The sequence below is a fragment of the Durio zibethinus genome, chromosome 27 (genome assembly GCF_047325235.1).
Source record: "Durio zibethinus cultivar Kanyao isolate XHJ-2024 chromosome 27, ASM4732523v1, whole genome shotgun sequence".
NCBI lineage: Eukaryota > Viridiplantae > Streptophyta > Magnoliopsida > Malvales > Malvaceae > Durio > Durio zibethinus.
The window spans coordinates 1,599,744-1,619,193 of record NC_143188.1 but is presented as its reverse complement, the minus strand read 5'-3'; the positions used below and the strand labels follow the sequence as shown (position 1 = coordinate 1,619,193).

Here is a 19,450-nt window from a genome sequence, read left to right as displayed (position 1 = left end):
ATATTAAAGAAATAAATAAATGAAGCTGAAATGTTAGACACCGATGATAATGATGATGTTGATGAAGAAGTAAATGAAAGTTCAGGTTTTGAGGACGAACCTTAGATGAGAAAATCGAAGATTTTTTATAATTGTGATGAAAGTTTGGATTTTGAGGAAGAAGAGAAAGAGGAGGTTTATTATTACGATTCTGATGGCAAGCTTGTAAATTTATCAGAAAATGATGTTGATGATTGGGGTTGGAAGTAAAGGAGAAAAGGGTGCCAGCGGTTATGAGATGCTTTGACCGAGCCAAAATTTACGTGAAAGCAGGGAATGGCGGGAACGGAGTGGCGGAGTTTCGTCGCGAAAAGTACGTGCCTTTGGGGGGACCATCGGGAGGCGACGGAGGGAAAGGAGTGAATGTGTATTTGGACGTCGATGGAGCGATGAATTCGCTGTTACCGTTTCGGAATTGTGTGCATTTTAGGGCGGGGAGATGAGCGCACGGGGAAGGGAGGTTGATGTGGCGGTGAAAATGGCGGCGGCAACGGTGGTTAGAGGCGGGAAATGAGGAACGTTTGTTGGACTTGGTGTATCCGGGGCAGCGGGCGTTGTTATTGCCTGGTGGGAGAGTTGGAAGAGGGAATGCTTCGTTTAAGTATGGGAATAACAAGGTGCCTAAGAATGCAGAGAATGGAGAAGAGGGTCCTGAAATGTGAGTTTTCTTTTTTACTATTACTAATATTTTTGGATGATCAATGCATTTCCCATTTTCTTCTATATCCTATATTTTTAGTTTTTTACATTGCTTTTGTTTTGGTTGTTAGTGTTTATACTTTATCTTCATAGATTCTTGCCATTCAAACATAAAAGGATTAAGTCGGATTCAAATTTCAACACCTGCAGCCTGCGTTGAAGTACCAAAAAAAAGGACAAGGCTTTTTTACATTTCATGCATTTTGTTTTTAGTGCCAATCAAGATCCAACAATTTTTTACTCTCATTCTTGGCCACCATGAAACTAAGAGCAATTACTATCTTGCAATGGTTTTTTCTTTGTTTCTGCTAATATGCACATTAGGAATAATGGCATTCTTCAGCAGGTGGCGTGGAATTAGACCTAAAGGTGGTTGCAGATGTTGGTATAGTGGGTGCTCCAAATGCTGGAAAAAGCACCCTTCTGAGTGTAATAAGCGCTGCTCAGCCAGCAATAGCAAATTACCCTTTTACAACTTTACTTCCGAATCTGGATGTAGTTTCGTTTGATTATGCGTCTACCATGGCAGTTGCTGATCTTCCTGGTTTACTTGAAGGAGCACTCAGGGGTTTTGGCTTAGGTCGTGAGTTTCTACAGCACACTGAAAGACGTTCTGCACTGGTACAGACTTCTTGTCATACAGTGCAACTACTGTAATCCTTACTCATTAAAGACTAAATCCATAACTGCTTTTCATGCGTTATGGTAGTATGAATTCACTATGGCTCCTTTAACTATTAAATTTGATGTCCTGAGCTCATTTTCCAGTCAGTTTTTTATACCATTTATGCTTTTCACCAAGAAAGAAAGGGATAGGATTTATGTTTGATATTCACTAGTCTAATTGATAAAGGTAAAGGAAATGGCTTTTTAGGGTGACCACAATCTGATCTCTTCTTTCTGTTACATAGGTACATGTTGTTGATGGCTCTCAACAGGAACCAGAACTTGAGTTTGATGCTGTTCGGCTTGAGCTGGAATTTTTTAGTCCAGAACTTGCTGAACATCCATACATAGTTGCCTACAAAAAGTGGACCTTCCTGAGGCATATGAGAATTGGCCATCATTTGTGGAAAAACTACAAGGTCATAGAATTGAAACTTTTTGCATGAGTGCAGTAAAATGAGAGGTTTCTCATGAAGTTATCTGTGCTGTCTGCAAGCTTCTTCAAAACCAAGGAATGCAATGAGGCATTCAAAGGTTAAGTTTATTTAAGTTAAATTTTTTAAATTTATTATTGTGCACATCCTTAATTATATTTCAATACCAAATTCTAATTGTACTCTATGAATCCTAATCCATTCATGAATTCATCGCATTCATTGTTGACAAATCCTTCCTGTTCTTTAGTTTTTCAAGATCCAGTAGATTTGAACCATGTAGCTGATATGATACACAAGCAGCGTAGCTCCTCTATTAGTGAGTTTGAGATCGCTCATGACAGTAGTTGCAATACTTGGCATTTAATTGGAGCTCATCTGTTATACTTTATTCAGATGACAAACTAGCAGTAGGTTAATAACTCTTATCTTTGATTGCTTATACTTCTTGCTTTCTTTTCGTCTCAACTTGCTGTGTGTATCTGTTGAGTCTATTCTATTCTTGTTTACCATGTTCATATAACTTTGCTAGTGCTGCTGAGTCTGTTCTGTCTTATTTCATCTCATTCATATCATTTTGTAAAGTCTGACTTATATAAATGTGGGATATATAATACTGAATAGGTTTTATGCTGCGTTAAAACCATACTTGACTTCTAGATCATGCAACCAGCTGGATAGTAATTTTTTTCCTTTTTTCTCATAAGGAGAGAAACAATGGCTTTTGGCTTTTTGTCTCAAATGAGTATTAAGCATTGACTGCCCAGTTCCGGAACAGCACTATAAACTGTATTGGTAAATACCTAGAATGAAAATTTATTGACTTACAGTTAATTCCTCATGTTCTGCCCTTAATCAGAACTTTGGACATGCATGTTCTCTCTTATCTAGTCTTTCGTTTCGCATTCTCCCTTTTAAGTTTCTAGAGGAAGAAAGATACAGAAAAGTCAGACAAAAAAAGAAACCTTTATTGCAATACAGAGGATAAATTTTGAATATTTCAAGCCCTCAATATTAATAGTTCACTTATATGAAAAACATTTTCCTGTAATCAATTATGAATGATTGAATCTAGTTTCTGTAAGCATTGGAATGAGAGTGATCCAGTCCAAAACCTACAATGATTCATCTACTTTGGCCTCATCGATTGTTCAGTGATTCATTTAATTTTGATTTAGATTTCACAGTGCTTGTAATATGTGCTTCCTTTTAATGTTTTGGTTTTTTTGTTCTGTATATGGAATGTTCATTATGTAACTTATATGAACCAAAGTGTAAGCCATTTGGTTTTCCATGGGTAAATGGATCATATACATTTCTTTGTTGAAAACTGAATCTCATTTGAAAGAGTCCAGCCAAGAAGGTGAGGTTTTTTCTCTGATAAAAGATACATGTAGCGGACTTTTACAAAAGCTTAGTTCTACCATGTTTTCATAAAATGAGCCCTCTTGATCGAAGTACATACCATGTTTTCATAACTGCATGTTTCTCACTTACGTTAAATGCCCCAAATTGATTAAAAGGTGTTACTGTTATTCCTTTACTGATAACATCACTCAATTAAACAGATACATAAGACTCCAAGAAAAATGTTTAAACATCTCCTGGAGGCTTGTGGAGTCAACAGGTCTCTCATGAAGCTTGGGGTGAACGAAGGTGACAATGCCATATTATATTGTTACTGATGACCTGTTCCATTTTCTTGTGATTCCACCGACGTTTCCGTTTTCTTTTAGTTGAACTAGATTAATCTTGGTGAAGAAGAATATTTGGGAGAAATTAAAAACATGGGTTTCGCTAGTCTTCTATCCAGCGATAAAATGTTTTTTTTTTTGTCCCTATCAGATGGAGATGATGTGGCATGATTCTGCTGAGAATTCCGGTACACCAAGCATGAAGAAGAGATCAACAGATCAGTCAATCAAATGGCCCCAGTGGAAGTAACTGGCATCTGAAAATTTTGTCAGTAAACTGCCATATTAGGGGGTTTGGCAAAGGTTCCAGTGCCTGTTCATGCCTGATTTAGTTTCAACCAATGTTATACTTACTGATTCCACACCACAACATTCAATCTCCAGGTAAAGCCAGGACCTCTTCCTTCATCCAAGAAACAAGAACCAATGCCTGAATATTCATGTGAAACAGATAAGCAACAATATGCAATCAGAGCCTGAAGGTGTTGTAAATTCATGAGAAATGACATGGAGCTTGATGAAATATACTGCGATTGCCACGATACCAAAAAGATTGGAGTGCATGGTGCCAGTGACATTTCCGACATGTTCGAGTGCTTCACATTGGTATAGAAGGACAGGCAAGTTCTTGTCCAATTCATTGTATGAACTGGATAATGCAATTGCAGTTGCAATCTATAGTCCCCAAGAGACTTTAGGGTAATGCCTTCATTCTTAATAAGCATTTCTTTTTCTCTTAATATTGCAATCAAGGCCAATAATGCATCCTTGAAGTGTATTAGTTATGTATGCCATTAAATATCTAAGTTTTGCATCTAATTTCTTTAATTTTGTGATAGAATTGCAAACTTGCAATGCAAGTAATTTTTACAAAGAAGAAAATTATAAAATTGGTTTCATCAATATCTTATATCATGCACAAGATTCAGAAATAAAAGCCAAATTTGAGTTACAAATAATTTCCATAGGTGAGTTTTTAACCCTACACAAGCCAGCAATTTGTATCAATTTGAATTATTATTTATAAAAAAATCGTAACTTGAAAATGAATTTGAATTATTTATTTTATAAAAAAAATCTTAATTTGAAATAGAGAAAGAAATAGTAAGGGCAAGGATTTGAATTTGAATGTCATTTTAATTTTTATATTTAAAATTTATTTTTTATTTAGATTTAGTTGGATTCAATAATTTAAAATATAATATAATATAAAAAAATCATAAAGATAATACGGTTTAAAATTATAAAAATATATATTTTTTATGATTTTATATTGATACGAATTAAAATAATTTTTATATAAAATATAATATAAATATATATAAATTTTAATACTTTATAGATATGAATATATTAAGTGTCAGATTTAAGAGTTATAATATCAAATATGTAAAAATTAAACTATTTTTTTTAATATTCATGAAAATATTTAAAAAAAAGAACTTGAAATGAAAAACAAAAGCTGTTATTTTCAAAAAACCAAAAATAAGAAAAAAAACGTGGTGGGGAGGAACGTAAGAAAATTGCGAGTTGCAATGCATACGTAAGCAAATCTCGTGGGCAGTGCTCTAAATCGAAGACAAAAGACAGTGTCACTCTCAGCCGTCCAATCTCAATCGGACCGTTGGCCATGAATCTTTGACTAACCCTTTGCTTTTCTCAAACCAGATTCGCTTTCACTGTTTTCATTATTCCCTCCGATTAATCCCTACCGTCGATCTAACCTCCATCTACACGTGGTCTTTCCTCCGTGATTTACTTTCCCCACTGTTTTTGAAAGTGAGTATTCTCTCTTCACGACACGTCATCTCGATCATTCGGCTGTAACTAGGCTCTTTTCACTGGACACGTCGTCGTACGGGATTCTGAGAAACTGTAACGGGATGACATGGCAACAGTGTCCACGCGTCACATCGTGCATGCTACGTAGTAATCGGATTCAGGGTTTGGTGGCCTTACAAGTTTACGTGTCTTAATTTTACTGGTTGACTTGAAAGCATTGGCGTGTCAAATCCGCCTTGCGTTGTCCGTGTCTTTAATTTCCTTTTTTTTTTCCTCCTTTTTCTTATTTAAAGATCATAAAAAATAAAATTGAATTCTTATAATAATCCATTAATATTTTGGTTTGATAATATGATTTGACTTTAATTTATGGAAATTTCATTTTATAATAATTCATAGATATTTTAAATTTTATGGAAAAATAAGATATATGTAAATTTTTGACAAAATCATCAAAATAAATGTAAAATTTTCAAAAAGATAAAAAATGAAAAAAAATTAAAGTAAATATAAAAGAATAATTTCTTAATATCTCAATCAATTTTTGTTTTTAGCCCATCACATCCTAACCATTAGCTTGTGTGTGTATATATATATATATATATATATATATATATATATATATATATATAACCCACACTTCATGATTAACAATTAGATCAAAACAACAAAGACTATGAATATATGATAGACAATAAGAGCAAAAAAATTGTAGGGGTTTTTTTTTTCCTCACTGAATGAATCTAAACAATATTATCTACCACATGATCGTCCCATCATCACCTAAATAAGAGCAAGAAGAAGAATTGTTTGGTTTCTTTGGGCGCTAGTGCACCATGACTGCTTTAATGGAAGGTCACAAGTGTTTGTGTGAGTGTGTGTGTGTGTGTGTTTGACTGCCTTGAGTAGCCAAAAAGGAGCTTAAACAGTTAAACCATAATAAAAAGAATCTCACCCAAAATGGGACAATTTTCATGATAAAAAGCTAAGTACTCTTGCTTGTTTAATGTTTTCAGGTCAAAGTCCAAAGTTCTATAAGAAAGACACTCTCATCTTTTTCCCTAAATCCAGGGTTACCCTTAGCACTAGAAAATAAAAGTGGGTGTTTTTGGAGAATGTGCATAATTCTTTTCTGACCCCCAAATCCCAAAGGCCAAAACCCCAAATGGAACTTTTCTCTCTTTGTCATGAAAATGAAGAAAACTTCATAGGAAAGGTAATCAAAGCAAGCAAGGATTGAGACAAAGAGAAAGGACTCTACAAACCATCTGGTTTTCTTTGTCTAAATTTAAAACCAAACCTATCTTTTTGAAGGAATTGAACAAGCAAAATAATAATAATAAAATAAAAAAATTATGGATTATAAGATTTAAATTTTAAATCTATTGAATATTATGTGATTACATACATCAACTAAATTAATAAAACAAGATTTTATCAAACCATATTTCGTCCTTACATTTCAACTGGCCTCACATTTTTTCAGAAAGAGGCTTGGCTACCCTTTCTTCTATTCAAATGGTAACATCCACAAGTAACCTTTCATGCAAAGTAAGGCATTGATTTTCATGAAAAAAGAAACTTTTTCTTGATTTTATTTCATGTGGCATTTTGTTGAAAGGTTCAATTTCTTGGTCTAACCAGAATATGAGGAAAAAAGATGTTTTTCCTTGGACCAACCACAAAACATAAACGTACATACAATTTTGGATTTTACCACTTAACTGCAAAATCTCAAAACAAGAAAAAAAAAATAAAAAGACAAGAAAACCTAATAATTGTTTCAATTTTAAGCAAAAGACATGGATTTTCTTATGTGAAAAGACAAACAAACTTTTGGCCAATACTTTATTCTTCTGTATATTGGTCCACATGTGATCAAATATTATGATCCCATGTTCTAAATGGCCATTGCTCTATTAAGATAAGGTAAAATGAAACAAATCCCACATTTGTTTGTTCTTCAAATCTTTAGTGGATGAGTCAAGGGTCATAGATTCTAATTCCATAAATAAATATATATATATATATATATTGTCATTCTTAAAAGAAATGAAAATGATTGTGTTTAAAAACTCAAATAATATTAATAACACTTGATGATGTGCCATTCTCTCAGCTCATATTTTTATAAGTTCCATCATTTAAATATGCTTGATTTGTTTTTTGACCATGTAAAATCAATTTGGTCCATTATTCAATTATGTTTTGGCTATAATAATGACTAGTGGGCAAAGCAAAACGTTTAAAAAAACAAGAAAACGGGTTGACCCATTTGATTATGATTAGTTTTTTGCCATTCCCAATGCCATATAGCCATGTGAAAGTTTAATTGAAATCAAAGAGGATGGTTTTCCACTTTCATTGTTGGAACGGCTAAATAAATTTTGTTAATGCCCCATTTATATATAAAAGTTCGTCTTTTATTATAAACGAAATTAAGAGATTAATATATATATATACGTTATTAATCTCATTTATGAAATTTAAAAAATTTTCTAATCGTGAATGGGAAATTTAGTCCCATCTTGCTTTTACAATTTATTCTTTAAGCCTTAATTTGATTACCCTTTTGACTATAGCTTTTTTCTTTTTGCTTTTTTATGGAGAGATCAAAGACAAAAGAATGAAAGTTCCCCATACTTGTCTAGGCCAGATTGTGCTGAACTTTGAGTTAAAAAGATACCTGAAAAGAAAGTTTTTAAGGAGCTCGAAAATGTGGAAATGACCCACCATCTTTATTTGTCCCTTTTCTCCACTTTCACCTTCCAAATTCCATATTTCCATCTCCAAGTTATTAGAATATTGTTTTCATGAGTTCATTCCCGATCAAAACATATTCAAACACATAAAATCACATATATTGAGGTAAAAAATTATCGTGATTGTAATATTATATTATTAGAATCGAATTATTTTAACGATAGTAAAAATTTAAAATCATAAAAGAAGAAGATCTATTAATAACAAATATCAGAGATTTTTTTGACATTTGTACTCTAACATTTAGATCAGTGTTTAACAAGAAAATAAAAATAAAAGAAAAGTCTAAAAATAAATATGAAAGTTGAATCAATTTAATAGTAAGAGGAGTTATTTATATATTAATGGTGAAGGTACTGGACTTAGATAGCCTGAGCTCCCGGTGATAAGATTAAAGTTGATGTGATAGCTTGAGTTTAATTAACAATTAGTGACTCAATTAAGAAGTGATAAATCATAGTCCTCATATGACATCAAGGAATCAATCAAGGTGGTCGAGTTGATGTGAAATTTGAGATTCCAAGTCAACTCGACGTATCAACTTTGATAAAATTAATAAAATTATCACTATTTAATTGATGACTCTCACTCTAAGACAAAATTGTTTTGTTCATTGAACCACAAAATATCCCTAGCACATATGAATAAAGAGATCAAGAAAGTTAATATAATATCCAACTTATTAATGCAACACCATTTGTGTACCTTGAGACCAAGGTCAACCTCACTCTAGAATCAAATTTTTACATGAGATAATACTAAAGGTGAAACCAATATTTTGAAGGTTAGATATGATGGCAAATAGAAACAAATTAAAGGGTTTTGACTTATGGGTCATTGGTGAAGGGACCCTTTGGTTTTTGAGCTTTATTTGTTTTGTGGAAATGTTGAGCCTTTAATAAAATATCTTCATATTTTTTGGGCATTTTCTGCTTATTTAGAGATAATGTTAACTGCTCCCTTTGAAAATAGTGAAGCAGACAAAGAAACTTCCTAGTAAAGTGATTGATTAATTTTGCTCAAAATGCTGATTAACATGTGCATGTTAGTGTTGATTACAATGCATACTAAACATTTGGGAAATCCAAATACAATACTTAATTAAATAAATTTATGTAGTTAGGATCCAATAAGTTTAAAATTTAAATTTTAACACCGCTATTCTCTTTTCATATTTTCATATCACGAATCTTTTTACTAAAAAAAAAAAATTAGTAAATCCAAGAAGTTAAATTATTTTTTAGGCAGATCCACATGATTCTTTTCTAATTAATCCTACCATTCAAGGCCTTTTGTTCATACTAATCATTCAATCATAATCTTATAATTTCTTATTAGAAAAACGAGATTCGAACCATATTTTTCAAACATAAAAATTATGCATTAATTATTGAACCAAATATTCAGATCCAATATTTATATAATCTTATATTCATAGTTGTTATTAACTTTGACATCCTTACTGGGTTTATTTGAAACAGATTTTTCTATGAAATTAACAATTTTGTGTGGCATTGTTCAATAGCTTAAGATTGCTATATATTAACCTTTCCTTTTTCAGGTAGATTAGCCCAGTAAATACGCAGTTACACGTGACTTGATCATAGGGTGATAATATATTTTTTTTCTTTTGATATTTGTCTAAAATAATCCTAGTAGCTTACGTTGACCTGATGTAATATTTGCACCATTAGAAAAGAAAATCCATCATACGATACCTGGTAAAGTTTTTGTGTTTCCAATACATAAACTCATTATCAGTTTAATTCAAGAAGATTTCAGGCAAAGAGTGGTCAGTAGACCATCATTTGAAAGGTTAATTTCACCCATAAGTTCAAGCCCTGTGTAATTATTTTGAGCTGGAGGAAGGACTAAAGAATTTAATAGAAGTAAGGAAGAAAAATCATATAAGAATCAGAATTTAATTTCGATGGTTTATGCAATCACTTATAAGAGTGATATTCAATCTCCTTGCTGCAGCATTTTTTTATATAAAAAAAATATTGTATAAAGATTTACAAGTAGGTAGACAAAGGTAGGCTGGTCTTCCAGGGAATGACAGCTGCAATGTCCTTCTCTTTCCTCCCCATGTTCAAATCACTCTCTTTAAAAGACTTCCCTGCACTTCCTCACATTTCCATTCAAAAAACCTACCTCTGCCTTTTCTCCCATCTCTACATTCCCAGTCTGAGCCATACCTCTCCTTAGCAGCATTGTGCTTTTAATTCTCTATCAAGTAACAGCCACAATCTGTCCCGCTACAATACTTTTTTATAGAGATGTCCACTTCAATAGCCTTGGATAAACCTTTTGGATATGAACCTGTTCAAACTCAAGCAGGTTTTGCTCTGCTTCTGAGAAACACATCCCCTTCTCAGTCTGGTGAAAGGAGAGGCAGAAGAAAGCAGGCAGAACCAGGGAGGTATCTTGGAGTGAGGAGGCGGCCTTGGGGTAGATATGCTGCTGAAATCAGAGACCCAACAACAAAAGAAAGGCACTGGCTTGGAACATTTGATACAGCTCAAGAAGCTGCTCTTGCTTATGATAGAGCTGCACTTTCCATGAAAGGAACCCAAGCAAGAACAAACTTCATATACTCTGACAACACTACTTTCCATTCCCTTCTTACTCCTTTTGGTGTCCAATCCATTTCACCAACTTCTCAGTTTCTTACCAGCTCGCAACCCAAACAAGCAACCAATCACAACAGTGAACCTCAGCCTGACATTTCCCACGGTAAAACCCCCACCCAACCAAATAATAATGACCCATCATCATCACCTGATGAAATTCCATGCGGGTCAGTTGATAATAATAGTTTCTTTTTCTCTAGTGATAGTAACTCAGGTTACTTGGCCTGCATTGTTCCTGATAACTGCTTGAAGCCTCCTTGCACTCCAGCCAGCTCACTTGTTTCAAACTTCTGCTCCATGAACCAAAACTCCCATGAAAACCAATCACATTGTAATAACTATGCTCTTCCTCTGGACATAACAGACTTGCCCAAGTCTAGCAACATTGAGTTTCCGGGTTTTGATGAACTGAATCAGGGTTTTTGGAGTGACCAACAATCATGGGAAATGAACTCCAATGAACTCTCAGCTATAATCAACCCCCCATTGATGGTTGAAGATGGGTGCATGGGAGCCTTTTATCCCTACAATGGCAATCCTAGCAACTACAGCATGATCATTTCTCAAGCCACTTCTTCAATAACTTGCTCTCCTTCAGTGCCTCCTTTTGGTGATGTAGTCGCTTGGGGTATTCACTCTTCTAAGTTCTAGCTTTCTACAGCACTCTATCATCTATCAGTAGGGAAGTATTGGTGCTGTGCTTGTTCCCACCTGCATGCAATTTGTTATCATCTAGTGTCGTTTTCAGTTTTATTTCAACTCTCTTATTCACTGTAACTAAACATTTTATTTAGTTTTTCCTCATTTGAGGTTGAAAGAGAGTCCAGGAATGTCCACCTTTGCCAATTTGAATGAAAATGTTTTGAAAAACAGCTTTAAGCAAGGTCTTTTTTTTTATTATTATTCAGGAAACATGATCATTAACATGATGCATTTGATAGCGGCTTGTCATGCAGCTCGACTTTAAGTAGAAATCAATTAATATGGACTGCACGATTCTGTCTTTTTGCAGCTACTTGCTCTACTTTTTCTCAACAACCCTAGCTCTTATACAAAATGCAATAAAACACATAGGTCTCCAGGATGGATTCATTCACCATTAATGTAATGTTCACAGCTTTTATCTTAATTAATACTTTGTGATTTTATATATGGTTGACTATCACCTGTCAGATTATGTTGCATTTTTATGTTTTCTTACAAAACTCAAACTTGGTGAGCGTATAGTTTTTTACAGAATCCATTACTGCCAACATTATGGGAGGGAGAAAGAAATCTGAAGCACTTAGAACCACAAATGTCAGAAAGTGGAAAAAAGTATTGGCTAATTAATTGTAGCTAAAGGTTTAGTATACTGACGAGTTTATGAGAATTAAGAAACTTTATATAGCAAGCAAATCATGAAATATAACAACTTGTTCTCTTTTTTTTTTTATGGGAAAAAAAATCGTATATTATATTATAAAAATAATTGTATAAACCAATTACAGATCCTCTATTGTTGCTGTCTTTTTAAATGCCTTTAAGCACAGTTGTCTTATATACCAAACAGCTAAAAAGGTGTTAAGGTAGAAGATTGACAATTAAACATCACTGTCAATAGACAGTACTAAAACAACATGACATCCTTTGCATATTTACAAGGATTACTTTTGCTAATTGTTAGACAAAATCTTTGCAGTAAAGTGGAATTGTTTGTTTGTTTTCAACTTTCAGCACTACTGGCCCTAGGTGTAGTACTTGCACTTGGTTTTGTTTTCATCATAAGTATGCACTTGCTGCTGCTTCCCATTTTTTATTTTCCTTTCCCTTTTTTTTCCTTATTTACCAAAGAACTGGGTAGCCCGAGAGGGTTGTAAAGTGACTAAAAAGATGCAGAAATGCAGCATAACAATTATCTGAATCAGAGAGACTAATGGCAGAACAAAAAAGGGTTAAGGTCATAAATGACTTTTAGACTATATCGAAAAATTCAATGTAATATCTGAATTTTAAAAATCAAATCTGTTAACTAATATTATACTCTATACATGACTAGTTTCAACATTTTTAAAGTTCAAATTCTATATTAAAAATTTTTTAAAATTTAAATATCACATTGCATATTTTACTATAATTTAAAAATTATTCATAACATTAACCCCAGCACAAAACTTGGCCCTATCAGAGAAAATATGATAGGAGAACAAGAGGAAATGGAGGAGCGAGAGGAAAGACTAGGCTGAAGAAAACAAATGAATGTTGCCATTTCTGGAGGATAATCACTTGCACAAGCAAATATTCAAATCCAAATGATCTCTTGCCCGTAGTTTGGCACATTTGAATGAAGCTGTGACAAAAAGAGAAAACTGAGGACTAAATGCTGGAATTGAAGTGATGAACAATTATTGCAGTCAAAGAGTAATTCTCATATATTCGTATGTCATAATAAATTTATCGAACCATGTCAAGCATTTCCATTGTCACAACACAATCATGTATCTAATCCCATATATAGTCACCTTTCGATGCCTCCTCGGAGTTTTTCTTAAATTACTTATCTTCTTCACAACAACCCCTCTTCTTCACAACAACCCCTCATAAAAAGTGGGGGAACAAGATTACTTTCAAGTTCTTTCTAGATTGAATTGGAAACTTGTTCCCAAATTGAAAATAAAATCTATGATGGACATGAACAAACGGTGTAAAGAGAAGAATGCTGTGGGATCGATCTTTTCATTTCAAAAAAGATCAGATCATAAACAAATGCAACAGACTCCAAAAATTGGACGGGTTGACACAGTTCTCCCTAACATAACTGCAGGTTCTTCAGTGGTTATTCAAAAGCAAGGTGTATGGGGTTTGCTAAACTTTTTATGGTTTGGCTATGGGCTTATTCAATATGGAAGAGATGGCCCTATGATGATTATATGAACACATGATCGGAGATGTTGTGTGCTAGACCTGAATTGTGGAACCATGATAACAAAGAAATGAAGCATCCTATTTTTGAAGAGTGGCACAAAAAATAATGTTTTGGTTCATGACCTTGATCAAAAAAAGGGGATTGAGGAAGTTGCTTTTCTTTTCTCTTAGCTTGAAGTGTGCGCCTTGGTGCTGCTGCTGCCACTACCAGTAGAAGGGGCAGAACTCTGAGTAGACTGTTGTGTGCTTGATTGAGGAACGGGTGTACCTTTAGAAAAAAAGGAACCAACCGATTCACTTGATGCACTCGCGGATGATGACATTATGGAAGGGGCAGGATCCTTGCTTGACCCTGAAAGAAGTTCTGGTCGTAACTCTGAAGATGAGGATGATGGAGCTAGAGTACCAACTGTAGATCCAACAGAACAGGGTGCAACAGGCACATCAGCAAGGGAAGACGCAGATGGACTGTAACTAAAGGTTCCCATAGGATGGTCAAATTTGCAAGCAGCTCCAAACTTGCATGCTCCTCGCTGTGAATAATGAGTGCAAGGTGGTGCACCCTGATGCCATTAAGACAAACACAAATAAGCATATAAACAAAAACTTATGAGGAAAAGACTCGAATTAATTTTCGCACGATGAACATAAAAAACCATAAGGCCTAGAGGTGAAAATCCTCCACTTATCAGAAAAGACTTAACATACAGAAATGGCAGGTTGAACAGCTAGCAAGAGCAACACAAGCTCATGTAGGAGCTATATAACAATTAACAAGTATGAAAATAAAATGTCAAGGCAAAAGGAAAAGAGTGATAAAAAAGAACAAACAAATGAAAGACAAAAGAAATTTAAAAATTCACAGGAAGTTCATGCTCCTAGACCCCAGTGGAGAATTCCTGGAATGAGCATAATTTTGCAAGCGAAGCATCTTACAGTAAACATCAGTAGCACTGACAACCAGGGAGAGTACAATTTGTTCAATAGCACTTTACAAAAAAAAACAAAGATCAACCATTCTTAACTTACTTTGTTCATTCAATTTTATTCATGCTCTTGAAAATTGTTTGTAGAGAAAATTAAAAAAAAAATGTGTGCACATAACATCAATAGGTCGTATCACAAATATATGTTGCATGACTAATGTACTAAAAAGAAACCATAGAAGAAAACATCATAAGACATTCACGCAACCAGATGATAGCAAGTCTGAATGTTAACTAGCTGGTTGTCGAAAAGGTTGGCAGAATGACATCAAGAAAGAAATCTAGTACGCCTGCACCAGCACAGCCAACCACAAGTAATAGAAACACATGGGGTTAAGGAACATGAATAAATAAATAAATAAAACTATCCAATCATAACAATTTCATTATAGCTTCCTTCGTTGAACTTTTGTGGTTTTCAGTAAGCTGGGTTTCACAGATATATGAATAACAGTTTCAATCATGAATAACCTCACTCCGATTAGAGAGTGCAAAAACATTCCCATTCAATTCATTCATTTACTGAGATTGTCAAATAAGACAATTTTCTACTATATATAGACAATAATCAGAAGAAGACCTTAGCTCATGCAGACAAAAAATTTTCTTCAAAATCCTAGGATTCTTCTTCAGCCAGTCACTATAACCAAAAATTACACTCTCCATCAGAAACCCTGCAACCAAGCTAGCTTCGAGAGGATGGCCCAAATTAAGGATAAGACAGTTTTCAGCATCTTGCGCTGACTTGTAGTCACCTATGCCACATTTCTAGCCATCCTGAATAACTCACTTTTTGCAAGTTCTGAATTCCAAAGTAGAAATTGCTTGAAAAACTTAAAAACAAATAACTGAGGTGTTGTCATGTACAATTTATCAACATCCATCCATCATCCAAACTAAGACGTAAAAAAAACACATCATCAAGCCCTTTGACTTGGTCAAAGAGTAGTAATTACCAATCATTCCTCATCCCAACAGTCCAGGAAATTTATGTTGAAATTGGAAATTAAGGCATCAAACATCACCAGGAACTTTACAACAGCGCCCAAACTTTTGCAGTTGACAGAACAAATTATAGCCACTCTTTCTCAAAAGAACTACTGAACCAACATCTATAAATCACCTAAAATCCTGTTATAGGTTAGAAGACTTTTGATGTTTACAGAGATGGCATAATCTACAAATCCTAGAAAGTATGAATCACAATTTCACAAAATAAACCCAAGAAATGTTTATATTCTTAATAGTAAATGAATAAATGTATGAAAGACCACTCGATGGAGGACAAAGATATTCTTAAGTTAAAACAAACCTATGAAATCAAGAAGAAAAGTAGTAACCCAAGAAACTCTAAGATGCAAAAACAGAAAAACAGAACAATCTTTATGTTCCCAAAATCAAAACAATGATTCATGAAAGTCACGTAATAAACTCATTCATCATGTAAAAGTATTTTCATCAAACATGCTCACAGAGTTCTAGGGAAAATTCAACCAGGAAATCCTGCATCTAAAAAGGAAAAATCTACAGGTTCATGCAAACAATAAATGCTGGCACAACAATCTATTGAAATCCAAGTCAAGGATACTCCACATCTGTAGTTATGGGGTCCAAACCAAACACAGAAGTTTACAGTGAAGTGCTTTCACAAAATACAAATCAAATTTCGAATCAAGCAACAGGTTAAATGTTCTATCTGCACACAAGTAACTGAAAGATATTCTAGTGTTTGTCAGACCTCATACATAAACCTTCTAATGATATTGAGTTGAAAACTCTGAACAAACTAGGGAGAACCTGAACAGGTTTTCCTGAAACAAAGTTCAACTCAAAGACTCCAAGAATTGGAGCAAGAAGATGTTTGCCATGCTGAGACAACTGAAGCATTACCATAGTGAGTGGAGAACAATAGTTAGAATATGCCCTATGAAAAGATTCTAAGAAAAAGTTTACTTACTAAAACTTAAAACATAGTAAGAAGCTGCCAGTTATGTGGGTGGGCAAAGACCTTAGTTTTGGCAGATCTTACATACTTATTATCCAAAACTGTATTCCTGCTTTCCACTGGCATACATTGTCACCTTTCCTACAAAGCTTCAATCTCTCTACAGAAAAAGAAAGCCTGACCATTGGGAAAACTCTTACATGTTTTATCAGGTCTAGTTGCAAGTTGGAATATACAAAAGGAACCCAAATAGATGCCAAAAAAATGCCAACAGTAAAGTTACAAGAACATAATAAGTTGCAAAAGCAATTGAGTATAGAAAACTCTAATTCATGCTGATGTAGTAAGTATTAAACATGATCAATTTTTTAAAATACTATCTTGTATAAAGCATCACATTTTTAGGACATTTCAAGAAATGCTTACTGGACGAAGAGGAAAACCAAGAGGGCTGAGGATGACATCAGCTTTTGGTGCAATCACTTCAGGCGGATGATGATATCTACAGGAGGATCCATATTTACAGTCACCTGTTTTCATATAATAATGACATTCTGGTTGGCCAGGTCTCTCAGGAAATGACTGCTCCTTCTGAAAACTACTAGAAGGCCCAACACTAGATGGTACAGGTTGATAAGATCCTGTATAGGCAGGTGCTGAAGGAGATAATGGTGTTACTCTAAAAATTGAGCTTGATCCAACATTGGATTGAGTACCAGGATTGACAGGTGCCTGCACCACTTGCATTAACAACCTTAAAAATAAAAAATTAATAAAGCAAATTCAGCATTGAGGGAACTGAATAAAGTTTTAATTCTCCTACCAGATAGGGGTTCCAACTTGGAACATAAACCATGCCTGGGGAAAGCATCAAAGGACCATAGGGGGCTTGCCCATATGAGCCTGGCATCAAGGGAGGCCGTGCCATTACAACTCCATATTGTTGAGAGGAACGACCAGATGGTGACTGCACCATGGGATATGACGTAGGTACTGGACCTGGTGTAGGCAAACGTGCAACTGGAGGAGCAAGAGATGGTGCTGGAAGCTGCACAGCTGGTGGCGCAGGATGATGGAATTTACATGTTGCACCAAACTTACACCGCCCTGTCTTCACATAGTAAGAACACTCCTTTTCGCCCTGTTTTACAGCATTACCCAAGTATTAAGCAAACTTAACAATACGTATCTAAAAGATTAAGTTTCAACGTCAAGGGTTACAAACCGGACGCAGTGGGTATCCATAATAATTTAGCGGCACAGAGTTAACAGAACCACCTCCCTGCTTGGGATGATTGTACTTACACGAAGCACCAAATTTGCATGTCCCCGTCCTCATATAAAACTGCAAATCAATAAAAAGGAAAGCCATAATCAACATAAAAAGTAACTTACGGAGTTCCTAATTTCCTAAACTGTCAAACCAAGCAGAATCTATTCACCAAAATTACAAGACCTAACTCTATCCTTTAAACATAAAATAAATTCACATAAAGTTATCTTTACCTTCAAGAATTTAGGCAATGCATATTGTTGAAATTGTACCATTTTAGCATACTTACGTCAAATTTGTCAAACATTAAAAAAACAATCTAATCAAAAAGTACCTGACAAACTGGCTGGCCCACTCTCTCCGGATACTCCTCTACACCACCTCTTCCAGCTCCAATAACCTAAGGCAATCATCATCATCATCAATTCATCATCACATTTCTTTCACCAATCAAAACAAATGAGCATCAAAGTTTTTCCAAAATCACAATTACTAATTACACTAGATCTTAATGCAGAAACCAAAAACCTTTCATTTTTACCCCAAAATAAGAAACCCCCATCACTCCAAATACCATAATCAAACAAAAAACCAATCAAAACCTTCAAGCAAACATCAAGTCATATCAAAAACAGAAAATTTCAATCAAATTATCCATAGTTTACCCTGGCATGGTCACGTGGATGATTGAACCGACACTTAGAGCCGTAGCCGCAAAACCCAGTCCTCAAATAGTACATACAATCAGCTTCGTTAGGTCGCACCGGGTATGATTCCGACCCATCCCCCAAACCCAATCGCCAAACCGGCTCTACATTCCAAACAAAAACCTCGTATCACATCCCACATTACACCAAAAGAAAAAATCGCAAAAATCCCATAAATCATAAACCAAAAAGTTGGAGTCCTCTTTACCTTCGAGCCCCGTTTCGGGTCCCGAAGCTGTCCATTCCGGTTCCGGATCCGGATCCGAATCGGATCCCCGCTCCATTCAACGTACGGACAACAACCCCAAACAGCCCAAATTGCAATCCGATCAAATGGGTGTGTTTGTCTTCTTTTCTAAAGAGACAAAGAAGAACAAATATGAAACAGAAACTTAGAGAGAGAGAGAGAGAGAAAAAGCAAAAAAAACAGAAACTTTCTCCCTCTCTTTTCCTTCTTTCTTACAAGGAACCAAAAAAACACTGTTTGTCTCTGTTTTTTTGGGTTCTGTTTGTTTAGTTTTTTTTTTTTTTCCTCTCTTTCTTTAACTTTCCTTCACTTTCTCTCTCTTTCTGCTTCAGTTTCTCGAAGTCATATGCCGTTTGTTTGATCTTTCTCTCTCCCCTTGTTTTTCAAGGGTCGGCTTATATACGCGCCAAATAGAGGGAAAAATCATTACCTAAAACAAAATAAATAATTATTTTAATCAACTGATTATACAATGAAGTAGTGTGATATGACAAATATATCCTCGTATTAAGATGATGTCCCTGTCGGAACTAGGTTAAAATGGTCAGAAAAATAATAATGGGATTTTGTTGAATTAATTGATGACAAAAAAATAATAATTGGGGGGGGGGGGGGTTGGTTTTATTAACATGGCAAAGAAAGGAGGGGATATCTTCCTTAAAAGTAGAAAAAAAAGGT

At 34.6% G+C, this 19,450-nt stretch overlaps 2 protein-coding genes and 1 pseudogene across 3 annotated transcripts; 2 read left to right on the top strand and 1 right to left on the bottom strand.

The window, feature by feature from the left end:
* Window positions 1-20: 20 nt before the first annotated feature.
* Window positions 21-3,821, top strand: LOC111279321 (GTP-binding protein OBGC, chloroplastic-like; annotated as a pseudogene). The gene is made up of 5 exons (XR_016334812.1): window positions 21-697; window positions 1,082-1,359; window positions 1,650-1,938; window positions 3,407-3,494; window positions 3,684-3,821. The product of XR_016334812.1 is annotated as a GTP-binding protein OBGC, chloroplastic-like (transcript).
* Window positions 3,822-10,232: 6,411 nt separating this feature from the next.
* LOC111279903 (ethylene-responsive transcription factor ERF086-like) lies at window positions 10,233-11,484 on the top strand. Its single transcript, XM_022866964.2, has one exon. The coding sequence runs from the start codon at window positions 10,357-10,359 to the stop codon at window positions 11,359-11,361; it is 1,005 nt and encodes a 334-aa protein (XP_022722699.2). The 5' UTR covers window positions 10,233-10,356; the 3' UTR covers window positions 11,362-11,484.
* Window positions 11,485-13,094: 1,610 nt separating this feature from the next.
* Window positions 13,095-19,141, bottom strand: LOC111279226 (zinc finger CCCH domain-containing protein 34-like). The gene is made up of 7 exons (XM_022866188.2): window positions 18,734-19,141; window positions 18,484-18,629; window positions 18,153-18,218; window positions 17,771-17,890; window positions 17,369-17,686; window positions 16,972-17,277; window positions 13,095-14,177 (listed from the first exon to the last, which is right to left on the bottom strand). Exons 1-7 carry the CDS (start codon window positions 18,807-18,809, stop codon window positions 13,782-13,784), a joined length of 1,428 nt encoding a protein of 475 aa, XP_022721923.2. The 5' UTR covers window positions 18,810-19,141; the 3' UTR covers window positions 13,095-13,781.
* Between the last annotated feature and the right edge of the window lie 309 nt (window positions 19,142-19,450).

Excerpts from the sequence above, each read along its gene's own strand:
- LOC111279903 (XM_022866964.2), top strand. The coding sequence starts at position 10,357 with ATGTCCACTTCAATAGCCTTGGATAAACCTTTTGGATATGAACCTGTT.
- LOC111279226 (XM_022866188.2), bottom strand. The coding sequence starts at position 18,809 with ATGGAGCGGGGATCCGATTCGGATCCGGATCCGGAACCGGAATGGACA. Across the intron at positions 18,219-18,483 it reads ATCCACGTGACCATGCCAGG|GTTATTGGAGCTGGAAGAGG; the intron begins GTAAACTATGGA and ends TGATTGCCTTAG. Across the intron at positions 17,891-18,152 it reads TGGGCCAGCCAGTTTGTCAG|TTTTATATGAGGACGGGGAC; the intron begins GTACTTTTTGAT and ends ATTGATTTGCAG.